This window comes from Canis lupus, chromosome 34 (genome assembly GCF_011100685.1).
Source record: "Canis lupus familiaris isolate Mischka breed German Shepherd chromosome 34, alternate assembly UU_Cfam_GSD_1.0, whole genome shotgun sequence".
NCBI lineage: Eukaryota > Metazoa > Chordata > Mammalia > Carnivora > Canidae > Canis > Canis lupus.
Window position 1 is genome coordinate 35,170,190 of NC_049255.1, and position 21,359 is coordinate 35,191,548.

The 21,359-nt window shown below is 47.8% G+C and overlaps 1 protein-coding gene across 1 annotated transcript; it reads left to right on the forward strand.

Moving 5' to 3' along the window:
• The first annotated feature begins 961 nt into the window (after positions 1 to 961).
• CLDN11 (claudin 11) lies at positions 962 to 17,642 on the forward strand. Its single transcript, XM_038583879.1, has 3 exons — positions 962 to 1,300; positions 5,305 to 5,469; positions 16,405 to 17,642. The coding sequence occupies exons 1-3, from the start codon at positions 1,075 to 1,077 to the stop codon at positions 16,635 to 16,637; spliced, it is 624 nt and encodes a 207-aa protein (XP_038439807.1). The 5' UTR covers positions 962 to 1,074; the 3' UTR covers positions 16,638 to 17,642.
• Positions 17,643 to 21,359: the final 3,717 nt, after the last annotated feature.

Consider the following 21,359-nt stretch of genomic DNA (forward strand, 5'->3'; position numbering starts at 1 on the left):
CGCAAATAATGGGTCTTCTTTGAGTGCGCAGAGAGAAGGAGGCATAACGACGGTGATGAGGCCGATAGGTACGCTCCGCGGAGCGCAGGTGCTAACTTACCGTCCCGCAGAGCAGTCAGCCTACCTCTCCCTGTGCCCAAACGGGGGACCTCGGGGCGCTTTGGGAGTTCTCAGGAAGGGATTTCCAGGACTGGCTAACGAGGGAAGGTGAGCCAAGGTGAGCCGGGCCCACGGGTCCTCCCCCTTCCCAGCTGAGCGACGCCGGGCAGTTTAACCTCGCAGCTGTGTCTCCACGCGGACGACACCTGAGCAACCGTCCCTACCACGGAGGGTTAGAGAACCAGGTGGCAGGTGCACCGCAGAGCGCGCACAGGTGCGTGACCGCACGGCCGCAGCGGCGAGTGGCTACTGTTCCTGACCCCGTCCCCGTGGCCGCGGCCGCGTCCGGTGACTGTCACCCACAGGAAAGGGTCATTTGCTCTCCAGGAGTAAGGATGGGCAGCAGGATGCTCCGGGCGCTTCTCCGCTCCCCCGGGGTTGCTGCCCGCGCGTGCGGCTCGCTCGGGGCTCGGGAGGCCCGCGGCCCCTGCAGTCACCGGGAGGGCGGGGGGAGCGAGGGGCAGGGATGGAGCGGGGCGGGGACGCAGCCACAGGCTGCCGCGGGGCCGCCAGGGGACCGTCCGCAGCACCCGGGACCGCGCGCCTGCGGGGGGGGGGGGGGCTCACCGCTCTCCGTGTCGCGGACCTGGAGCCACTTATTTTCCTTTCCCACCTGGACGGTGCGACGCGGGGCTGGGCGCGGAGGCCGCATCGCCGCGCGTCCCTAACCCTGCGCCCCCCCCCCCGCCCCCTGCACCCGGGCCCCGCCCCGCGGTTGGCCGGCTGGCCGGGGCCGTCGCCGATTGGCGCTCGCGGGCCGGGTCCCCGGGGTTTAAAGAGGGGGGCGGGGGCGCCCTGCCCAGCCGTCGCGGTCGAGCCGGGCCGCAGCCTCCCACGTCCGCCGTCGCGAGCGCAGTCCCCGGCGCGGGCACAGCTGCTGGGGCGAGCCCCGGGGACGCCGGGGTGGCGGCCACGATGGTGGCCACGTGCCTGCAGGTCGTGGGCTTCGTCACGAGCTTCGTGGGCTGGATCGGCATCATCGTCACCACGTCCACCAACGACTGGGTGGTCACCTGCGGCTACACCATCCCCACCTGCCGCAAGCTGGACGAACTGGGCTCCAAGGGGCTGTGGGCCGACTGCGTCATGGCCACGGGGCTGTACCACTGCAAGCCCCTGGTGGACATCCTCATCCTGCCGGGTAAGGACCTCGCCTCGAGCCGCTGCCCCCGCCCCTGACCTCGGCGCTCGGCGCTCGGCGCTCGGCGGGGCGCCCTCCGTCCGCCTCGCGGGAAGGGACCAGGCGGCCCCGCCCCCGACCTCGCCCGCCGCAGTTTTCTCGTCTGGAATTTGGGGCCGTGGCAGGGGGCGCGGGCCGAGGCACCCCGAGAAGTCCGCGGGCCGAGCCGTGGGCCCGCGCTGGGAACCCTGGCCGCGGGGGTGGCCGTCGCGCCGCCTGCCCACGTTCCCGCCGTCCGTGGGCCCGAAGCCCCGTGCCCGTCCCGCAGCCCGCCCCGGGGTGAGGGCCCTCCCAGCCCGCCAGGTCGTCCCGTTCCCGCACCCCCTGCCCCCGCATGGGGCGTCGGCCGCGGCCCGCGGTGACCCCTTCCCTGCCTCTGCACCGCCTGGTCCCATATACACCCCCCCCCGGCCCCCGCCCGTGCGATAGGGAAGACTTGACTCCCCGCCCCCCCTTCTGGTCCCATAGGGAAGAGTTGACCCCCCTCCCCTGCCGGCTGGTCCGATAGGGAAGACTTGACCCCTCACCCCCCCTTCTGGTCCCATAGGGAAGAGTTGACCCCCCTCCCCCCCCGCCGGTCCGATAGGGAAGAGTTGACCCCCCCCTCCCCCTGCCGGCTGGTGCGATAGGGAAGACTTGACCCCTCACCCCCCCTTCTGGTCCCATAGGGAAGAGTTGACCCCCCTCCCCCCCCCGCCGGTCCGATAGGGAAGAGTTGACACCCCCTCCCCCTGCCGGCTGGTCCGATAGGGAAGAGTTGACCCCCGCCCCCCCTTCTGGTCCGATAGGGAAGAGTTGACCCCCGCCCCCCCCCCCGTGCGATTGGGATGATGGCCCCCCCAAGCGAGAAGGCGAGCCGCCCCCAGTGTGTCCCGCAGACGCGAGGGGAGAGAATTGTCCCCGTCCGTCTCTTCCGACGCCAGCCCCCCCGCCCCCCATCTTCACGGGCTTCCCCGTCGAAAAATTCTGGGCACCAGTTTCAATTGGGACGGGAACGTGGAGCCAGCTGGGTGAGAGGCCGGCCGCGGGCTCCGCCCCGGGGTGGGTGGGGGTGGGGTGGGCCCTTCTCTGCCTCCCCCCCGCGGGGTGGACCCCCCCCCGCCCCCGCCTTCTGTCCCGCTGGGCTTGGGGTGGCGCCGCGGGAGGCCTGTCCTGGTTCCCTAACCAGCGCCTAGCTCGGCTCCAAGGCCAGTCCGGGAGCCCCTGGCTTGGGGCCATCTCCTGGGGGAGCCTTTAGCTCCCTGCGGACTCTGCTCCCCCCTCCCCACAAGCCCCCCCAAGTGTCCAGCCCTTGTACTTGGAGTCAATCCCCCCTTCCTCCTTGCTGCTCTGGTATTTCACTTTTATCACCATCAGGGCACATTTAGACTTTTTTTGTTCACTGTTCAAGTCTTTCTACCTTTTCATGTTAAATTCCTCCAAGATACAGGAGGCTCCTCCTCTCTTTGCATCTCCTGCACCAGGAATTGCTGCCGAGGCGGCTGGTGCGCACCTCCGTGGGAGTCCTGCCAAGCGCTATCTTCTCCATTTTTTAAAAATTAAAAAAAAAAAAAAGTTTCTTAATGAATCCTTACACCCAACATGGGGCTTGAACTCTCCACCCCAAGATCAGGAGTAGCTCATTCTTCTGCCTGAGCCAGCCAGGCACCCTCCTCTACTCCATGTGGAACTTTCAGAATGACAGGGGTCCCGGGAACCCAGAAGATCTGCACTCACCTGCACTTAATGGCAGCCTTGGTAGACCTGGGAGGGACTCTGGGCTCCAGTGCTCGTAATCTGGGTAATTTAGGACAATTTACTAGTCTTTGCGAACACCGGTTGTCTTCCTTTAAAAATCGAAATCAAACCAACCCACCTCTCTTTCAGTGTTGTTTTGGGGGATTAAATGAGACATGCAAACCTCCTTTGATGCAGTAGAGGCTTCAGAAATTGTTGGTATAATTTTTATTAAAAGCTGGGTATGATATTTGTAGGAATCTGAGCAAAGCATAAAGTTTCTTTTTCTTTCTTTGGGGGGAGGAGTACGGGAGGGAGAGAGGGAGGGAGGGAGGGAGGGAGGAGGGAGGGAGGGAGGAGGGAGGGAGGGAGGGGGGAGGGGAGGAAGGAAGAAGGAGGAAGAGAAGAAGGAGGACAGGAGCCTTCCTTTCTGTACAGAAAGCAGTCCTTCTCCCTTCCTTCCTGTCCGTGTCCTTCCGTCATTCCTTCTAGTCATTCCTCCTTCCCTCCCTCCTTCCCTCCTTTTTTCTTCCTTTCCCCTGAAATTAAGTTTACTGAGCATTTAGAGCCAAGTGGTTTATTTTCAGAGAACAGACCATCCTACAGATGGAGTTCACTTCAGGGAGGGCCTCATCCTTGCTGCGGTCTCCCTCCCTCGCACTTGGATGGGCACAGGAACAGATCTCAGTCTCCATCTTTTGATTTTTCAGTCATGGCCTTGGCCTCAGGCGCATGGACAGCCTGCACCATGAATTTCAGACCCTCAGCTGCTAGTTGACTGTGCCTGTGGTGTCCAGCCTGGCTCTCCTGCTAGCTGCGGGGGCACAGGACTTTGCTCAGAGGTCCGACCTCAGAATCCTGTGGCTCTTCTGTGTGTGTGTGTGTGTGTGGGGGGGGTGGGTGGGGGGTTCTTCAGGTCAACAGATAGTTGATTGATTGTTTACCCTTCGTTTTGAAGAAGCTGATGAGGGCAGTGGCTGGAAGAGTGCCCAGGGGGTCTGAGTTCTGGGGGAGCAGATCCTGCTTAGAGACAGTGCTGTAGTTGGCTCTTGGTGCACTGGCCAGACACAGGTTAGTGAGGCAGACACTGGGGCTCATTTTTGGCTTTGTCTTTAACTCTGCCTCTCCCCGGGCCACTAAGCAGACAAGGGAGAGTAATAAATACAACCCCCTCCTTTATTTTTGGAGGAAGGAGGGTGTTTTAATGAGAAACGGTACATCTACGCCTGCCATATTCTGCTGGTATCTTGTCAGAGTTATTTTACATAAATATCGCACATATTGTAATCTTTTTTCCTAATGAAATTGTTACCTGGCATTTTGATTTGACAGCATGAAGTTCAGTTGGTTTTGCTCCACTCTTATTATTTAACTTCTTATTCCTTCATTCCTAATTGTACGTTTACATCAGCTGCCGTGGGCCTGGTATTAACTCGGTGAAGACAGGTGTCTGCCCTCTAGGAATCCTTGGGGCTGGAGAGATGCCTTTAGAGCCACACCAGCCTGTTGTGGAAGCATGCCCAGGAGACTGGGTGAGGCGGGACATGGAGCCTGAGCGTGGGTCACGTGCTGCACCATCGATAGGGGTCAGGATTCATGAGCGCAGCATCCTCTGGGGAAATACCAAGCCGAAGCCTTAGATTGTCTAGTTAGGACCACAGACTATATACCACGGGAATAAAAGCATATGGTTGGGGACAAAATCACCTAGTGCACCTGGAGATAAAATGCACTGACACAGAGTAATAACACCAGTAATAACAGCTCATCTTTCTGGAGTATTCCGTATGTGCCAGGCGCTGTTCTCAGCACTGCATGAGTCCGCTAATTTAATCTCGGTTGAATTCTCTTAGAGAGCTCTAGGCACTATTATCATTTTCACCTTAGAGATGAGGCGAGTGGCATCTGAGATCACAGGAGGCATCTGAGAAGGTTTGAGTTTTAGTCTGACTCTTTCAGAAGGTGATGTCGTGGCGTAATTGGACTCGTGGTCCCTGCATCCTGGAAGCTTCGACAAGTGGCCTAACCCGGGGATCTCCGTTCAGCCTCTCCAGCCTCCAACTCCTTTTTTTTGGTCCTGGAGTCACTTTAAAAGTTGAACATGTGATCTTCGGCAGCATGTACCACGTTCCAAGTCCTGGAATGGGGCCGGAGGAAGGCAGGTGGTGCAGAGCTCCCTGGGGCCGGAGTTCAGGATCCTGGGGGTGGGAGCCCCGCTCTAACGCCGCTGTGTGTTCTCTCGTGTCCAGGCTATGTGCAGGCCTGCCGAGCCCTGATGATCGCAGCCTCGGTCCTGGGGCTGCCGGCCATTCTCCTGCTGCTGACGGTTCTCCCCTGCATTCGAATGGGCCATGAGCCCGGTGTGGCCAAGTACAGGCGGGCCCAGCTGGCTGGCGTCATGCTCATTCTGCTGGGTAAGACCGCTTTCTATCTAGCACCCCGACTTCGAGTGAATCTGATGAATCGCAGATCTTGCCTGCTTCATGGGGTTCAAGAGGCATGTGAAAGGAAGCCAAAGGTATCTCCCCGGGAAAAGCTCCCCATGATGTGTATCCCTTTCTGTTTCATGGGTATTTGATGCAGAAGGACAGGTACTGTCTGTGGCTGGGGGGTGGGGGAGGTGTCACTGAACATGAAAACAAATTAAAAAGCAAAAGGCAGAAAGGATTATATGGGTATACTTAAGACAGAGACCTGGGGACAGGAGAGAGCGACACAGCAGCTCTCCACTCAGGCTTCCCAGTGGAATCCCTTTTGTGGGAATACCTATGCCCAGATCCCAGCATCTGGAATTCCTGGGCATCAGGCCAAGCAAAGATATTTTTTGAAGGCTTCTAAGTAATTCTTATGCGTAGCCACAGTTGAGAGCTTCATTTAATGTATAAAGAAAGAGTACAGAAGGAGGAGGGCAAGAGAAAAGAGGATGGTAGATCTCCAGGGATGATTCAGTATTTCATTTTAATTTATCTTAAGATTTTATTTATTTTATTTTATTTTATTTTATTATTTTATTTTATTTTATATTTTATTTATTTTATTTTTTTAAAAGATTCTGGGCAGCCCCGGTGGCTCAGTGGTTTAGCGCCGCCTTCAGCCCAGGGCATGATCCTGGAGACCCAGGATCGAGTCCCGTGTTGGGCTCCCTGCATGGAGCCTGCTTCTCCCTCTGCCTCTCCCTCTCTCTCTGTCTGTCATGAATAAATAAATAAAAATCTTTTTAAAAATTTTATTTGTTTGAGAGAGAGAGAGGGCACATGAGCTGGGGAATTACTAAATGCTCAGTAACAAGGGAAGGGGGGAGGGGAGGGGTAGAGGGGCAGACGGACTCCCTGTTGAGCAGGGAACCCAACTTGGGGCTCGATCCCAGGATCCTAAGATCTGACCTGAGCCAAAGTCAGATGCTCAACTGACTGAGCCACCCAGGCACCCCTTAAGATTTTAGGTAATCTCTGTACCCATCACGGGGCTCAAACTCACAATCCCGAGGTTAAGAGTCGCATGCTCCACCGGCTGAGCCCCAGGGGCCCCTTAATCTTGTATTCAGTAAGGATTCATTGAGCATCTGCTGAGTGCCAGGCACCGTGGTGGGCACCAGGGACTCTGGTGGAAAAGGCAGTCTCTGCTCTGAGTGTACTGGGGCATCTCGATAAGAGTGTGGCATGTGCTCATCGAAGAAAGGTGTACAGGTTGTGCACACACACCGGAAGGGGCCCAAGCCAGACTGGAGGAGTTTCCCAGAGCAGAGGATCCTAGGGATGAGTTTTTGAGAATTGAAGAGAAGGTGTTGAGACCACGGATGGGGGCGGGGGGGTGGCCAGCCCAGGCCAAGGAAATGGCACGTGCTCCTTCAGTTTTCCTGGTTACACCTGCACACAGAGGGTTTGATTTAACGACCTAGCGAGGATCCTTCTAGCTCTGCTCCCTTCAGTGATTTCATTTCTCTCTACTTTTTTTCCTGAATGCTAATCCCACTAGCACATTCTAAATCCTAATAGAAGACATGAATTTCAAGAACAGCGGCTCTTGCTGCAAAGTGCCCTGATGTATTGGTGAGCAGCAACTGGTCTGCATATGGGTTAGACGTAAAGTCAGGTTCTCCTGAGACAAGGAATTCCCATCCCCAAACTGGTATCAGACTATATGCTTGAAGGGTAAGGGTCAGGGTTCTCTTTTTTTTTTTTATTTTAAAGATTTTATTCATTTATTCATGAGAGACACAGAGAGCAAGGCAGAGACACAGGCAGAGGGAGAAGCAGGCTCCCTGCAGGGAGCCCGATGTGGGACTTGATCCTGGGACCCTGTGATCACGACCGGAGCCGAAGGGAGATGCTCGACCACTGAGCCATCTGGATGCTCCAAGGGTCAGGGTTTATATGGGTCAGTGCGGGGAGTAAGGGGGCATGTGAGGTAAGCGTGCCATTCCATAAGATTGCAAAGGGGTGGAGGGTTTCAGGGACCTGTGAAGCCACAGAGAACGCAGAGGAGGGGCTTGTGTGGGTGTGTGTTGGGGGGGCAGGTGTTGGGTGACGGGACTGCAAAGACCGGAGGGCCACTGTCATTTCCAGAGAGCAATCTTGGCGTGGACATTTTGGTTCCAGCCACAAAGCATTTGTGTGGGGTGCCACGTGGAACACACAGTGGCAGGCGATTCCTCTAACTGCCCGGGTCCTCTGTCGCAGTGCTTTTTGGAGGTCAGATCTTTACATTCAAATTCCCACAGTTAGACCAAAGCTCTGCAGGTAAATTGGTTTGTGGGATCCAGGTGGAAACACTTCTCATCCTGGGCAGTTGGCACTGTTACTTGCATCACATTCTTAGAGAATCTCCAGAAGACTCTCTGGGGCTCCGAGGATGCCAGAGCCAACGGGTGAGTCTGTTGTGTTAGGTGTTCATTTTTAGAAATTCTGGCCTTCCATGTGAGAATCACAGAGTACCCACTAAGAGAGTGCATGAAGGAAACAAAAAAAAAAAAACCCAAACCCTGTGGAAAACAGAGACATAAATAAAAGCAAGTACATATAGACCAATTGGTATTTCTTTAAAAAATAAAAACCCTAAAAACACCTGAATTGTCCAGGTGAGTAACAAGGGTTATTAAAAAACAAACAAACCCAGCAACCATTATTTGAAATTTCCTAGCTGAATTAAAGCTTTCCTTTATCCTTTTCAAGTGGGTTGCTTGGTGGATGTGGACAGAATTGTAGAGAGGGACGTGGGGTGTGGCTGGTAGTGGTGTGGGGTCCTCAGTCCCTCATCACTGCGGGGTGAAAACACGGAAGCCCGTTGAGTGAACTGACTCTCAGAGTGGCTGCACCTTCCCAGCCATTTGCTATCAGGTTGGGGTGAGGACGCCACCCCTTGCCCTCTTGTGGCTTTGAATTTCCAGGGTTACCTGTTGCCTCTTTGGGGTTCCATTGGATTTATTTCTCAGTGAGTCGTCACTTGCCTTCAGGTTGGGTGTTGTTTGGACTGGAAAGAGCTAGCTCTGGACATGCAGTGCTCATTGTCTCAGCTGTGGCACCTGCTGGTCGCCTCTGCTTCTTCTCTGGAGCCCAGTGCCTCGGTTCCCCTGTTGGCATGGATGGGAGGAGCTCGAGGGAGTGAAGGCTCCCTTTGTGTTGCTCTGGATTGACTTCTGACGCTCTCCCCGGAGAAGCCAGTGCTGGGCTCCTGCAGGTCACCAGTGATGCTCCAGCTGAGGTGTGGTCGCTGACCAAAGGGGACCAGGCAGCTCTGGGGTCTGGGGGCCCAGGAACTGGAAACAATACCGAAGGTGATTTGGATATGGAGACTGTGAGCACGATTACTTAAAATCAGTTTTTCCTGACCCTGAACATTTCCATTTTTCCAAAGGCTTAAAAATACGTCTGTTGAACAATAGTGTTGCCTTCTCCATGGTCTCAAGTTTAATGGTGTGAGAATTCAGTCCAGCTTTGGGGGTAGGAATGGGGGCCTGATGTAGCCGACTCCTCAGATCGAGGATGGATCCAGGTGCACCTGAGAGCCCCTACCCAGGCAGGAGGTGCCTATGCCCTGAGCTGCTTTATCTTATCACTGGGGGGTCAGACCACCTGCACTGAGTCTTGGATCTCCCACTTTCCACCTGTGTGACCTGGGCCAGTTACTTAATGTCTCTGAGCCTTTATATGAAACGAGGTGATTATGCTTATGTCTGAGGTTGGTAAGAACAGTAAAAGGAGGTGCAAGTTGTTTAGCCTGGTGTCCGGCACATAGCAAGTGCTCAGCAAATGGTTGCTGTTCTCACTGCTGTTGTTGGTTAGAGGAAATAGAGAGCTAACCCAGAGGGCAGTCGGGTATTCTTTTGATCATGTCTCATTCCTGCAGGGCAATCTCCACGCATGGTATTGGTCAAGAGAGACAGTGAGCTCTTCCTGGAAATGCCAGGTCACATCCTGGTCAAATGGAGACATTTCCATTGTTTACTTTGTAAAACCCAGAGTGTAGATCAATAAGTAGTTGGAGGTTGGTTTTTTGTTTTTTAGTTTTTTTTTTTGTTTTGTTTTTTTGTTTTTGCTTATTCCATTATAAGAAGCCACGTTAAACTACCCAGCTAAAAATACTCAAGCTTAGTTCTGATTTGATCTCATTCTTACTTCACTGTAACTTAGGAAATACTTGATTTGGGTGTTTCTTAGGAAATACTTGATTTGGGTGGGGAGATGGGGTAGGGAATGGAAGGAGAAGTGCATATTTTTTCCTTAGTGGGATCCTCTCATTTTCTCTCCTCCTATTTAAAAATATGGCCCCAGGAATTGTATTTGTATTGGAAGGAAGTAGTTTCAATTTGGACCTTACTGGTAATAATGGAATTGCAGTAAAATAAAGGGTGTGTGCAACTGTGGGACAGATTGAGCTTGTCATGCGCACAGAATCAGATGTCCTAGGAAGGGTCACCCTTGGGTGTGGAGTCAACAGTGATGCCCTTAATCCTGGGGTCTCAAGAGAATAGATGGAAAATGTTTTCTTCTAAACTCATCAACTTTATACAAACGAGCTCATAATGTAAATCAACTTTCATATGGGTAGTGGAAAGGTTGTGGGATCTTTAGTATGGTCGTTTCTTAAAATGACCTTATTGGTAAAATTGGAGGAATTAAATGCTTTGTGAAGTCTCTCCTATTTCTAAGCTCTGTGATTAAAAAAAAAGATTAACAAATAACCATGAGGCTTTTAAAAAAAGTTACGGGGAAAAAAAAGATAATGATGTGCGAAATAGAAATAAAAGGGAAAAATGTTGAAAGCAAGCCAGGAAAAAAATGCAGTCAAATATTCCACTGACTTGATGATTATTTTAAATTTAGGTCTTCATAAAAGTCATTGTGTAAGAGGAGTATGTCCTTTGGCAGCTATGTTTTCTTAAGTCAAAATTTAGAGAGTCACAAATAAAAAAAAAAGAAAAACTAAGATTTTTCTAGATTCAGATTATAAGGAAATAACATATATGACTCCAACCAACAGCTTGTTAGAAATCTCATTACTTGTTGCCTTGAGTTAATTGGTACAAAGCTAAAGTTAGTTGCTATTTAGAATATACGTTATAATAGCATCAATTGTAGAAGGCAGCATTCAGTGCACTGTAAGATGTTTAAATGGAAGAAAATTTAAGAAATAGTTTTTGTTGTGGAAAATATCATACATACATAAAAGTAGAAAAAATAGTATAACTCAAACTCATTCTTAATAATGATAAATTCGAGGCCAGTCTGTTTCATCAATGTACTTCTTTTCTTCCAGTCCCCAGAATTTTTTTGAAGCAAATCTCAGATATAATATCAAGGAAAATTTTTCCCCCATATTACTTATATCACTCAGAGTAATTTATGTGATTTTAGCGGAAATATTGCTTTGTGCCAGAATTAATGCTTTTAAAGTCCTGTCAGTTCTTAGTTCTGAAAACGATTAAGCCTGAAAACAGAGGTGTTCATTGGAGGAAGGAAGAAATGTCAGAGTCTGGTGCTTTTCTGCCTTTCTGGGCCTCTTTGTCAGTCTTTCCCTCTCTTTCTAACTTGGTACCTTCAAAGTCACACACACATGTGCTCATTTTATTTAACTTCATCACATTTATTTAACTCCATATATTACCATGTGTCATCTAATCCCTAAAAAAATTAAAAGCTGTGTGTACATTGCTCTAGAATTGCCTTTCCTACTATTTTCTGTGTTTGGCTACATCAGGATCATTGTTAACTTTAAATAAGGCCGAATTCTATCAGCTAAAGAACACATTGTATTACATTATTTGAAACTTAGCAAACAATTTTATTCCATGAAGAGCAGGGAGTGCTGGTGGGTGAGAAGCAACCAAAGTCCAGGTGAATCTGGAGATCGCGCAGGTGATGGAAGGGAAGCCTTCGTGCCATTGCCAAGAGAAGAGGATAGAGGAGGGGAGGGGAGGGGAGGGGGAGGGGAGGGGAGGGGAGGCGAGGGGAGGGGAGGGGAGGGGAGGGTGAGGGGAGGGAAGGGAAGGGTAAGGGAAGGGAAGGGAAAGGGAATTTCCTTTTTCTTTCTTTTCTTTTTTCTTTTCTTTTCTTTTTTCTTTTCTTTTTTCTATTCTTTCTTTTCTTTTCTTTTCTCTTTTCTTTTCTTTCTTTCTCTTTCTTTATTTCTTTCTTTCAGCTAAGTATGTCCCCAGTTTTCACTTTCTGTTCCCTCCAAAATGACAGATCCCCTCCCCGCCCCGCCCCGCCTTGTGCAGTTAACTATTGCATCTTTGGAAAGTAGAAGAGGAGAAATTGGAAGATCTGACCATTAGAATTTTTCTGTTAGAGACTTACTTTATTGTTTATTTATTTTTAAGATTTTATTTATTCATGAGACACAGAGAGAGAGGCAGAGCCACAGGCAGAGGGAGAAGCAGGCCCCATGCAGGGAGCCCAATATGGAACTCGATCCCAAGACCCTGGGATCATGTCCTGGGCTGAAGGCAGATGCTCAACCACTGAGCCACCCAGGTGTCCCAAGACTTCCTTTAAAAATGCATTCTGGTGACATGACAAAACAAAGCAATGAAAATTCTCTTTATCTTTCTTCAATTTTTCTTTACCTTATGGGTAACCGTGACTTTTTTTAGAGAAGTATTCTATTTTCTCTGAGTAACTGGGAGAACCATTATGAACTGTGTGTGTGTGTCTACAAATAGAAGTAAATCTAGCGGGCCTCCTCCGTCATTAAGAAAGCCAAAATTTTTTGCTAGTTTTATTAATATTTCACATCTTTTAGTTAAGCAATGATTTAACTCTTGGATTTCGACTTAACTGATTAAAACATCCCCCTTTCCCTTCAAACCATGCTGAAATTGAGTAAGTTCTTCTTTTTTAGTTTCTAAACATTCTTCATTCTGAGTTCAATTGCAGGTCACTGTTTCCAGTGAACCTCTCATTTCCCTTCATGTTGTGTGGCGGCCTGTCATCTTTTAGTGGTTTTGATGTGGTTCATCTTTGAGAGCCACAGGAATTCCACCCAGAGTTCATTCATCTACTAGGAAATAAAGTAACCCCGCTGGCGCTTGTTCGCCTTGTTTTGTGGCGGTTATAAAAGAAGGAAATCTTTAACGAGGTAAATCATGAGCTTGCAAGTTCAAGTGTGTTAAAGTCACATTACAGTTTCAGGATTTTGGAAGTCAGTTTTGGTGGGTTTGAAGTGGAAAGGAGACTTGAAATGAGACTGTCTCTCACCCGTCCATCCCTCGTTCATTCACCCGGTCTGGTATGTTCATTATTTAAATGTTTAGACACGTCCCTGATGTTTCCTTTTTCTAGTGAATTATGTTGGAATAAAATCTAGCAAAATCCCCCAAACAGTCAAAATCAAGGCTGATTATTTTTTTGGAAATATCGAGCCTGATTCTTTCCCCATGTGAAGATACTCTTATTCTTGCTTAGGAAAAGGGGAAGAACTAGGCAAATTTCTTATCTATCTATCTATCATCTATCTATCTATCTATCTATCTATCTATCTATCTATCTATCTATCATCTACCTATCTATCATGTATATCTTTATTTTATAAAATCCACACCAAATCTGCATTCGAGTCAGGTTTACATGAAGTGTGGGGAATACTTAGGAGTATGTGTGTGTGTGTCGTATGTATAAATATAAAATAACTGAAAAATATAAATTTGAATCGTATACTGTTTTGAAATCAGGCTAATTGTTTATGGAAATGATAGATTGAATTGAACCAAATCAGCTGTTTGGGAATCAAATTTTTTTTTTCTCCCTGTGGAATTCAGCTATTTCCTCCCTACCTTTTCCTTCTAATCAAGCTTGGGTATTTGGAAGCCCTTGCTAGATTGCTGTTTGACTCAAGCAGAATGAGCGCTCCCTTTGGGGGGCTCGGGGTAAGCAGCTGGATTGTATGAAGAGCCTAGAGCAGTTTTCTCTGCCTGAAACACTCTAGAAGAGTTTGTTTCTTGTCCTGACACCAAAAAAGACTCTTTTTCTTCTTTCTCGGTGTCTTGCTGAGGGTATGACTCCGACAGTAGCCACGCTGTACTTGGTGAGTGCTGCATTTGGAATGTGTGGCTGGCGGAAGAGAGAAAAAAGACTTTTTTCCCCTGTATGTCAGGTGTTCGAGGCCCTGGGCTGGAAAGGGAAGAGTCAATTGACACTGGTTTTCTTGAAACACTATTCACAGAAGGAAAATACATCGTCTCATGGTATCGCATATAAACATATTACAGAAGCTGGCGTGATTGTTCTTACTCTAAGAAAAAAATGAAGCCATGAGCATATTGACAGATTTTACCTTCTTAGGTAATCTATACAAACTCCTGAAATATGTGAATAGTTCACATTAATGGAGAGAATTTAGGCTATTATAAAGGCAATTTGAGCAACTAAAAAACCCCCAAATTAATTTTCTTCCCTCTGACTTCTACTAGAGATCTATGCTTTTTTATAATAGGAATCCCATTTACTCATGTGTATCTATACCCAGCTCGTGGGGCTGGGTTTAGTCTGTTGTTGACAAGAACCTATTCCAAGCTACACAAAATGCAGTGAGGTGGCTTAAGAGGTCTTTTTTTAAAAAAAAATATTTTAAAAAGATTTATTTATTCATGAGAGACACATACACACACACAGAGAGAGACAGAGACACAGACAGAGGGAGAAGCAGGCTCCCCGCAGGGAGCCCGATGTGGGACTCGATCCCCGGACTCCAGGATCACGCCCTGGGCCACAGGTGGTGCTAAACTGCTGAGCCACCCAGGGATCCCCCTTAAGAGGTCTTTCAAAGTGGGTAAGACTTAAATCTTTTCTTCAGTTTAGAACTAATGTATGAGACTGTTAGATTTGGGTGCTTCTGTTTAACGAAAAATTCTATATCTTCTCTGTGGGCATTGAGGTTAAGTCAGAAAATCACTCAGGGTGAGAAGTCAGAAATCCTGAGTTGAAAGTGACAAGGAGACTCCAGGTAGCAAACATCACAGTACCTTGAATTTATTGAAGGCTAATAAATGGCTAATGATTGAAAACCTCATTGTGATTATTTTCCTGATCTGTCAGCTTTAATGTGTGATCCGAATGTAAAGCTTCAACTAAAATTTCTTTCCTCCTTGTAGTTGTGAGAAATCAGGTGACACCAAGGGCAGTTATGGAGTTACTTTGTTGGGGGTTGTGTTCAGCGCATTAGCCACTAGCCACATGTGGTTATTTAAATTTTAATTAATTAAAGTGCAAAACACAGTTTTTTTGGTCTCACTAGCCTCTTGAGAAACCTTTAAAAGCCCCTGTAGCTTGTGACCACCCTATTTGACAATGCCCGAGTGGAGGTTTACAACATTTTTAAAAGTTTTCGTAGGCTCTTGCCTGCCCTTGTTTTGCTACTTTGCTTAGGAGGAGAGGAAGAACTAAATGATACGGAAGCTATTTCTTATCTTCCTCTTTAAAATCTAAACCACGTCTGAAAGTTAGACTGGTTGCTGGAAGACCATAAAATTCTACCATTGTGACTCAGATATCATCACCGTGGAACCCTTGCATGGGTAGATTCTTTGACTCTGAGCATTGCTTATTGGTGTATTGAGATTTTGTGATCGTGAACAGCACCACAGACTCAGACTCTTAGCCAGTACTCCGCTGGTGTCTAGCAACATCCACCACAGCAAGAGAATTCTCCGAGCTTCTTCAGTCTTCGTCATGTGAATTGGCCAAATTGTAATGGGAGTTTTCCAACTGACCATTGGAAAGATGAAGTGGGCATCATTTCCTTCTTCCTTTCCTTTCCTTTCCTTTCCTTTCCTTTCCTTTCCTTTCCTTTCTTCCTTTCTTCCTTTCTTCCTTTCTTCCTTTCTTCCTTTCTTCCTTCCTTCCTTCCTTCCTTCCTTTCTTCTTTCTTTCTTTCTTTCTTTCTTTCTTTCTTTCTTTCTTTCTTTCTTTCTTTCTTTCTTTCTTCTTTCTCTTTCTTCTTTCTTAAGATTTTATCCATTTATTCATGAGAGACACACACATGGGGAGAGAGAGAGAGAGAGAGAGGCAGAGACACAGGCAGAGGGAGAAGCAGGTTCCCTGCAGGGATCCCGATGTGGGACTCGATCCCAGGACCCCGGGATCATGCCCTGAGCTGAAGGCAGATGCTCAACCATTGAACCACCCAGGCATCCCATCATTTTGTTTCTCATTTCCGAACATGTCAGATCATCTAGTCATCCACTTGGTACACACTGAACACATACTATGTGCCCCAGAGTGAGTTAAACACTGACTTTACAAACATAAGTGGGACTTGGTCCCTGCCTTCCAGGAACTCAGAACTTGGGATGGGAAATAGACACATAAAGAGATCATTATAATACAGTTAGGTAAGTGTAATAGAATTCTAAGTATAGATATATGGGATTCTAAGTATGGATATATGGGATTCTAAGTATGGATAGATGGGATTCTAAGTAAGGATAGATGGGATTCTAAGTATGGATGTATAGGATTCTAAGTATGGATATATGGGATTCTAGGTATGGATAGATGGGATTCTAAGTATGGATGTATGGGATTCTAAGTATGGATGTATGGGATTCTAAGTATGGATAGATGGGATTCTAAGTATGGATAGATGGGATTCTAAGTATGGATGTATGAAGATAGATAAGTGAACGCAAATACCCATTTTGTGGCTCAAATGACTTATTCCTGGGCTTTTGCCTTGGCCTTCTTTGGTCCGTGGCACCTGTTGCAAAAACCAAGGCCCGGTGGTCTGACCCAGCTGGGCCGGGCGGGAGCCCTGGGGGCCGGGGGAGCGAGGGGAGTGAGGGGAGCGAGGGCAGCGTGCCCGCTGTGCAGGGGTGCGCTGGGCGTGCCGGTCACAGGTGTCTCTCGTCTCCGCAGCTCTCTGTGCCATCGTGGCGACCATCTGGTTCCCGGTGTGCGCCCACCGCGAGACCACCATCGTGAGCTTCGGCTACTCCCTGTACGCGGGCTGGATCGGGGCCGTGCTGTGCCTCGTGGGCGGCTGTGTCATCGTCTGCTGCGCCGGGGACGCCCAGGCCTTTGGTGAAAACCGTTTCTACTACTCCTCGGGCTCCAGCTCGCCCACTCATGCCAAGAGTGCCCACGTATAGAGGGCTCCGGCCTGACCGCGGAGCTGCTGCGGGTCCCGGGCCCGCGGCCCTAGAGTCGCTGCCCGGCCCGGGGAGGCCCCTGGGCTGCCAGGCTCCAAAGCCAAAGTTCTAGAAAAGCATCCGGTCTGGCATGTTTTAGTCTTGATACCCCTCTCTCTATTTGTTGCCTTAAAAGGAATCTTTAGCTCAGAAAATGCCCTTTTCTCATAGTTTTGCCCATTATTAGCTTTTTTCTTGGGCATTCCTTTGTTGTTCCCCAGGATATATATGGATAGATATATATCCCCCCCCCCCGTTTAAATTTTAAATATCTTGCAAACATTGCTGAGTTGGGTGTGCGGAGAGGAATAAAAGACCCTTTTCAAACTGTTACAGATGAAAATGGGAGCCTCATAAAGATGCCTCTCTGTTCGCTCCCTCCTCTTCGGCTCCAAGGTCACCTAGTGATAAGCCATAGAAAAAACTAGAACTGGGGACATGGGGTGGGGAGGGAGGGGATTGGGGAACTTCCCCTTTTGTAAGCTGAGGGCAAGGGGTGGGGATATTTTTTAGTTTGTGATTTTACATTTATCTGTACATACTTTTTCGAGGTTGATCATTTTTGTAACCATGGTTTTCCTGAAATTCTCGACTCATCTGTATGAAGGAAATGAACCAAATAGACTTCAATGATACGATAAGTAACAATACATGTGCATATAACTCTAATTGACACGCCGCCAAATATATTTGATTTCCAGGTTTGTATGATATGGTTCTTAATCCTACACTTGCGTATGCCTCAACGTAACGCATCTTTAAAGCTTCCCCCCTTCTCTGTTGTCATTTTGTTAAGCCATCTTGAAGCGATGTTGTTTAACATAAATCGTGCTGTTGAATTTGGCTTTACGGGTGTAAACACTGATGGTGTATCAGAATCTGAGGCCCCAAACTCTCCAAACATTGATGGTGCATTTTGTTCTTTAAGTGAAACCCATGCAATAAAATAACAGACTGTATGCAAAAGTGGCCTTCAATATTTTCTCGTGTCCAGAGGCGCCATCTATAGATTTTCAAGGATTTCATTCATCTCTACTAGTAATTTATAGAGAACCTGGTCGGGCACTCAAGAACAAGTCATTCTGCGCTGCCCTGAAAAATGAAAACATTCTATTTTATTCACTGTATCACGGTGGTCATGCGTGGTCATAAGAGTGCAGCCTTGATGCTCTGCAGGTTTCTTGGGTGGAGTGATGTTCTAGCATCTTAAAGTCACGTCTAAGTGGGTGGCAATCAGAAACCAAGTCCCCAGCACAGATAACCTCCTTCATCTATTTTGGACACTTAGTAAAGAAATTGGCTGTAGGCAAAAGGGAAGTATAACACAAACACCCTATATTGGATATTTTGGTAATAATATCTAAATGCAGTTTCCTCAAACGTGTGCATAGATACTTGGAAATTTTGGACAAAGATAGACACATTGAGTTGATTTTTGTTTGTTTTCTGTTCCAGAAGCTCTGTCAAGTAATGAGTCTGCTCGTAAAAACACAGATTACAATCTGTTTTGGCAGTATTTTTCCGAAAATACTAATTTCATTAGTTGATAATATAACAGGCAAACATTTCCTCTTTGGAAATATCCACTTGGGCTAGTCATTTTGGTAGATATCCGTGTACATGAGGAGATTATAGCTATTTCTAAATTCCTTATGTGGAAGAGACAGTCTTCATGTTGACCAAAATATTTGCTTAGTTATAATAAGGTTTTATACGGACACAAGTCATGTAATTTTATTAGAGGACTCTCTCTAATAAAAACCTGTTAGGGTGTAATGACTGTGAGCCTGGATGGAGCAAAAGACATCCATCCAGCAGGTGTGGACAAGTGAGGTCCCCACGTAGCCTCTCCTTAGCGCTGCTGGCTTGAGGCTGGTGTTTCACGTGGTTCTCTCCTCATCACGATGTATGTACTCACTCCGCAGCCTCCTTCCCTGGGGCTGCTGCTTGCTTGCTCACCCGAGAGGGCCTGCTACATGGGCCCACTTTTCCCTGTGGCAAGAGAAGAGACACCCCGTATCTCTCCTTGCTAGCTCATTGCCTGCCTAGTTAGGAAATCCCACTTTTTTTTTTTCTTTAAAAGATTTTATGTATTTATCCATGAGAGACACACAGAGAGGCAGAGACACAGGCAGAGGGAGAAGCAGGCTCCATGCAGGGATCCCGATGCGGGACTCGATCCCAGGATCCCGGGATCACGCCCTGCTCAACCACTGAGCCACACAGGCGTCCCAAGAAATCCCATTTTGTAGGCCATAACAATAGGATTGGGTTTTATTATCAGGGCTAGGGAGTGAGGGGGGCGGGGATAGCTGTTCCTCCAGAACAGCACTGTCTGGCTGAAATATAATAGAGCCACACATGACACTTAAAATTTTCTAGAAGCCACATTAAAAAGCTAAAAACGAGCAAGTGAAATTAATTTTGATATATTCGATTTAATCTAATATATCCAGAATATTCTCATTTCAATAGGCAATGAGTTACAAATGGGATGTTTTATGACCTGCTTTTTGGTATCCAGTTTTTTGGATTCCAGTGTGTATGTTACACTTCGAGCACATCCCCGTTTGTGCTAGTCACACCTTCAGTGCTCAGTGGCTCCCCGGCGTTGTGGCTATTGGATTGCTCATGACATCACAAGCTGGGAGCTATAGAGCAACAGCTTCTGCTTCAGTAATCATCAACAGACACTCAGTCTTGATGATTTTGTCTGCTCTCAGTAGGGCTGCATTGGAACCTGGCGACTTTAATTGTCCCCCAGGGGGGAAACAGGCCTCCCCCCACCAATCACAGGTAAAATAGCAGACCCAAAGTGCTCGACCTGAATAACAGGGAAAAGGGAATTCACGCTCTCGGGACCTGTTTGTATCACGAACTTCACACTTTGAATCCTCCTCCAGGGCCCCAGTGTGTAGAGTGAAACATGAGATGTAGAGAGTTCGGGTTATTTGTGAAGTTCAAACAGCCACTAGAGAGGAGTAGAATTGGATTTAGGTCTACCGAATTCTGAAGCCCTCCTAGCCTCTTATAGGAATCACTGCTAGGAAGTCAGGTAAAGGGCAGATTTGTTCTTCTCACCCCCAAGGGCCCCTCGGAATTCACCCAGGAATCTGCATTTTTATTGCACTCCCGTTGATTCTGATGAGATGGTCCTTATGCCACACTTTGAGCAACAGTGGAGGGAAGGGCCTCTTCTTCATGCCTTTCGGGATGCAGCTAACTCCCAGCACCCATCTCGCTTGGATGGTCCTTGGAGGAGAGATGGCTTTGAGACTTACACCCAGCTTTCTCCCCTTTATGGCCTTTTCCGAAGAGCCCACGTGTGGGGGATCTTTGGGTTGAAATGAACCGGTTCTGTTCATGCTTTCCAAGAATTTGATAGCAACCGAATTACAGAAAGAACGTTTCAAGGAAATCTCTGCATCTGGGGATGCTCGTTACAACAACAGCAACAAAAAAGAAGATTGTGTACTTAAAGAATACAAGTTACATATTTGTGCTGAATTGGTGGTTTGGAATAACAATAGAACAAGGTTTGGTTGTATCCTGCCCTGTGTGTGTGTGGTTTTTTTTTTTTTTTTTTTTTTTTTTTTTTAATTTCCAATCTGCCTGTCAGTGTTTCTCTATACAATGTACACAATGTGAACTGCAACATCTTAAATGTTTGGCAGGACATTCATGCTCATGACATCACATGCTGGGAGGACAGGGAGGCCACTGTAGGGCTGGCCTTGGGGAGAGGCAGCATCAGTGCTGCCATTGAGATCTCCCCACAAAAGAGTGTGTGACAGCCAGATGTGCAGCTTAATGGAGACTGAACCAGAATTGTGGGGGGGACATTGGCACATGCTGCTTAATGGCTTGAATAGCAGCTCTTGAGGAATCTATGTTTCTCTCCCTCATGCAGAATCTCAGAGCTCAGGCTTTGTGGCCCTGTGGCCGGGGGAGGGAATGGAGATGGAGGGACTTGTCACTGCTCCATGCCCCATTGTTGAAATGAAAAAACGTGGAAATGTTAAGCCATTTCTAGAAAATTTTGCATTTTGCAAGATAAGAATTGCTTATGCTCTGCCTCAGAATTAGCTTCCGAATAAATAGTAAAGGGCACCCAGGTGTCACAGCCGGGGGCTTTCTTTATTTAAAACAGTTCTTTCTCTTATGTTGAGTTCGATAGACCTTTGCTTTTCTAACTGTAATGTGAATACAGATCATGGGGGAAAGGTGAGGGGGAGTCCTGTTAAAATGCAGATTCTGAGTCAGCAGGTGTGGGGTTGGGCCTGGGATCCTGTATTTCTAACAAGCTCTCAGGCAATGGCCGATGCTGTGGGTATAGACTCTCGCCTGGAGCAATCTATACTCGTTAAAGAACACTTACATGTTGTAAAAAAATGAAGTAAGAAAATAAGTTACCCATCGTTTCATCATTAGAGCAATTTCTTTTGTATGTATTCTTGGTCATTGTTTTATTGTAAAACAAAACCCTCTAATATCCTATACGTATAGTGTGTAATCTATTTTTTAAAAAAGTTAATATAGGGAGAACATTTTCTTATATCGGTAAATGTTTTTCTAAGACAAAAATTGTGATATCTTCATAACCTTCCATTGTTTGGATGTACCATAACTTACTCAAGGAGTTCCCAAGAATATCTTGGTTATGTTGGTTCTTTTCTAATTCTT